This window comes from Gavialis gangeticus, unplaced genomic scaffold, assembly GCF_001723915.1.
Source record: "Gavialis gangeticus isolate Ggan-Ray unplaced genomic scaffold, GavGan_comp1, whole genome shotgun sequence".
Taxonomy (NCBI): Eukaryota; Metazoa; Chordata; order Crocodylia; family Gavialidae; genus Gavialis; species Gavialis gangeticus.
In genome coordinates, this window is record NW_017728992.1 from 209,423,939 (window position 1) to 209,426,779 (window position 2,841).

The 2,841-nt window shown below is 58.7% G+C and overlaps 1 protein-coding gene across 4 annotated transcripts in view; it reads right to left on the reverse strand.

Annotated features, from left to right (window-relative positions):
- Window positions 1-2,841, reverse strand: part of SCRIB (scribbled planar cell polarity protein) — a 157,891-nt gene that overhangs the window by 39,414 nt on the left and 115,636 nt on the right. For all 4 annotated transcript variants that reach the window (XM_019528277.1, XM_019528278.1, XM_019528276.1 and 1 more), the window contains exon 30: window positions 2,546-2,614. In XM_019528277.1, coding sequence (XP_019383822.1) covers window positions 2,546-2,614 — 69 coding nt within the window. The remainder of the gene's footprint in view (window positions 1-2,545; window positions 2,615-2,841) is intronic.

Consider the following 2,841-nt stretch of genomic DNA (forward strand, 5'->3'; position numbering starts at 1 on the left):
CCACCTATGAGTTTATCAGGGGTGCTCATCAGGATCTGGGGGAATGACTGTTCACCAGAGCGCCCCAAGGGATGACAAGGTCAAACGGTCATAAACTCCACTGTAACCAATTCAGGCTGGACATAAGGAAGAACTTCTTTACTGTCTGAGCCCCCAAGGTTTGGAACAGACCACCGCTGGAGGCGGTCCAAGCACCCACTTTGAACACCTTCAAGATGCATTTGGATGCTTATCTTGCTGGGATCCTATGATCCCTGCTGACTTTCTGCCCCTGGGGCAGCGGGCTGGACTTGATGATCCTCTGGGGTCCCTTCCAGGCCAAATGTCTATGAAATCTATGAAATCTATGAGATGAGACTCCACCCTCTGGGCTGTCTCAGGAGAGGATGTACAGCAGGCCCATCTAGACGGGGCAGCCCCTGCTGTGCCCACCCTTCAGAAGCTTTCATGCCTTGCATGGACAGGACGTCCAGAAACCTGGAGATTTGCAGGCAGCTACTGCCTCCGATCCTGGCACCAGATCAGATTCCATCTTGTTGAGAAGGAAGGGAGCAGCATCAAGAGAGCAAGCCAACACGAACTGCTGAACACCTGCTTGCAGCGAAACAACCACGAGTAAACCACACCGTGCAAGCCCCACGAGTCCTGCCTCATGGCCGCGTTCACCCAGAAGGAACCAAGTGGTGCTTGGGACTCCCCTGCCTTGTGCCAAGGGAATCTGGACACGTGTGTACCAGGCACCTGCACAAGGACAGCTGCATCCCCATGGGCAGATGCCCACCCAGCACACAGCTGCTCTCACAAGTGTAAATGGATCGTCTTGGAGCATGAGCAGGATGGAGACTGTTCAGAAGCCGTTACAGTAATGGAGGGGTGTCAAACTCACCCAACCCAAGCAGGGCCAGTGAGTGGGCTGGACCAGACTCACAGACGAGCTCTGCATTCTGGATCCAGTGCGTATCCTGGGGCAGCTGGTTCAGGTGCTACATGCAGCCAGGTCGTCCTCTGGCTGCTCCAAGGCTGTGCTGCACAGCCCCGGAGCAGCGGCTGGGTGCTGCACAGCCCCAGAGCAGCATACGGCCTGCCATGGCTGTGCCACATGCAGCAGCCGCTCTACTGCTCCAGGACATGAGCTGAAGCGGGTGCCATGTGCAGCACAAGGCCATCTGCCATGCCCTGCATGTTACCTGTGGTCACTGAGACCCATAGGCAGGAGTGGGGCCCAGTGGGGCCCGCAAGCCAGATACAGCCGATGGGCTGTATCTTTGACACCTCTATAGTAAAGGACACGGTGCCCCCAGCACACGGTGCCCTGTGTGATGCCCTGGACTCAGAAAGAAGCCATTAGACTCTGAGGGGGCTTGGAAGGCCTTGAACAAGGTGGTTTAAGGTCTAGGAAACCTCTCTCACGAAGGGGGCTTGAAAGGGTTAGGAACAGTTACTCTTGAGAGGACAGGACACCCTGTGACTGGGGGGAAGGCAGGTCACGATTTTCAGTTCACTTCACTCTGCAGCACAGGGGTCAGCAACCTATGGCCTATGGGATGCATCCGGCCCGTGGACCCATTTCATTCACCCACAGAGCTTAGGGGCTTTCGAGGCATTTTGATGGCCGGGCAGTGGGGAGATGCGGTGGCAGTGGTGGCCAGGTCTGGATCGCAGGCTCGCCTCAGACCCAAGCTGGGTTGTTCTGGCCACAGCAAGCTGCCACAGCACACAACAACAAGACCACTGAGAGAGTGATAGTCACAACATTCAAAACCAACCACATGTAGGCTTTTGCACCAGGCAGAACAAGGCCTGCGGAGCTCGCTGTGGTGGGCTGTGTGCGAGGCCAAGGGCTCAGCGCTTCCCAGAACAACTGAACAGTTGCACCGATGATGGGAACAGCCAGGGGAGGAGCGGTAAGTGCATCCAGAAGCCCAGAGTCATGGGTTTAGGAGATGGGCTCCCCTTCCATCCATGGTGGAAGCCACTGCTAATTACTGACATGAGGGGGAATGTTCCTGGCCCACTGCTGGGCTCAGGTCACCGGGAGACCTGGGCTGGGTGGTGCCCTGGGCCGAGCCAGCCCAGCCCAGCCCAGCCGATCCTCTGAAAGGCAGGTCTCCCACACTCTGGACCACTCCTGTAGCCCTTACCCAAGGCCTGTTGCTGTCCAGGTCCAAACTCTCTGCTCCACAGTGCAGCCCCAGACCTGGACACGGGGCCTACTACCTCATTGGGTCTGTACAGAGGCACCACCACTCCCCTGCTTGGCCCCCCCGAGCCCTGTGCTACCACACTTGACAGCAGCTCTGGCCTGGTTGCTCCTGTTCTTGTGCTTGGCATGAATCTGGAGAGAGGAGAAACCTTCCGGCTCCACCCCTCCCTCCCTGCCACGGAGAGGGCACTCCTCCTTTCCCCAGCCAGAGAAAAGCCCCGCTCCCACGCACAAGGCCGCCTCTGCCTGCGAGTGGGGTCCCCTGCTCCAGGTTTTCATGCCACTGGGCCCCATGCCTGCTCTGAACAGCCTGTCCTGTCCTGTCCTGCATGCGGGACTCACCTGCTGGCTGCTGGGGGAGTAGGGGGCCTCTCGCCTGGAGCTCCCGGACCCGGACTCGCCTGCAGGAGCCTGCAAGAAAGACAAGACCAGGCCATGAACGATCGGGCGTCCAGCCTGGCACTGAGACCAGGAGCAGGAGGTCAGCACTGGCACCTGGTGCAGCCTCCGCATGGTTGGGAACGGAACCAGCAGCTTGTTGAGGACCAGCGCCCAGCAGCACAATTTACCACTGGCATGGGGGCAGCAGGTGGGGAGCAACGCTGGAGCAGCAGCCACGGGTCCTGGTTGCTGTAGCA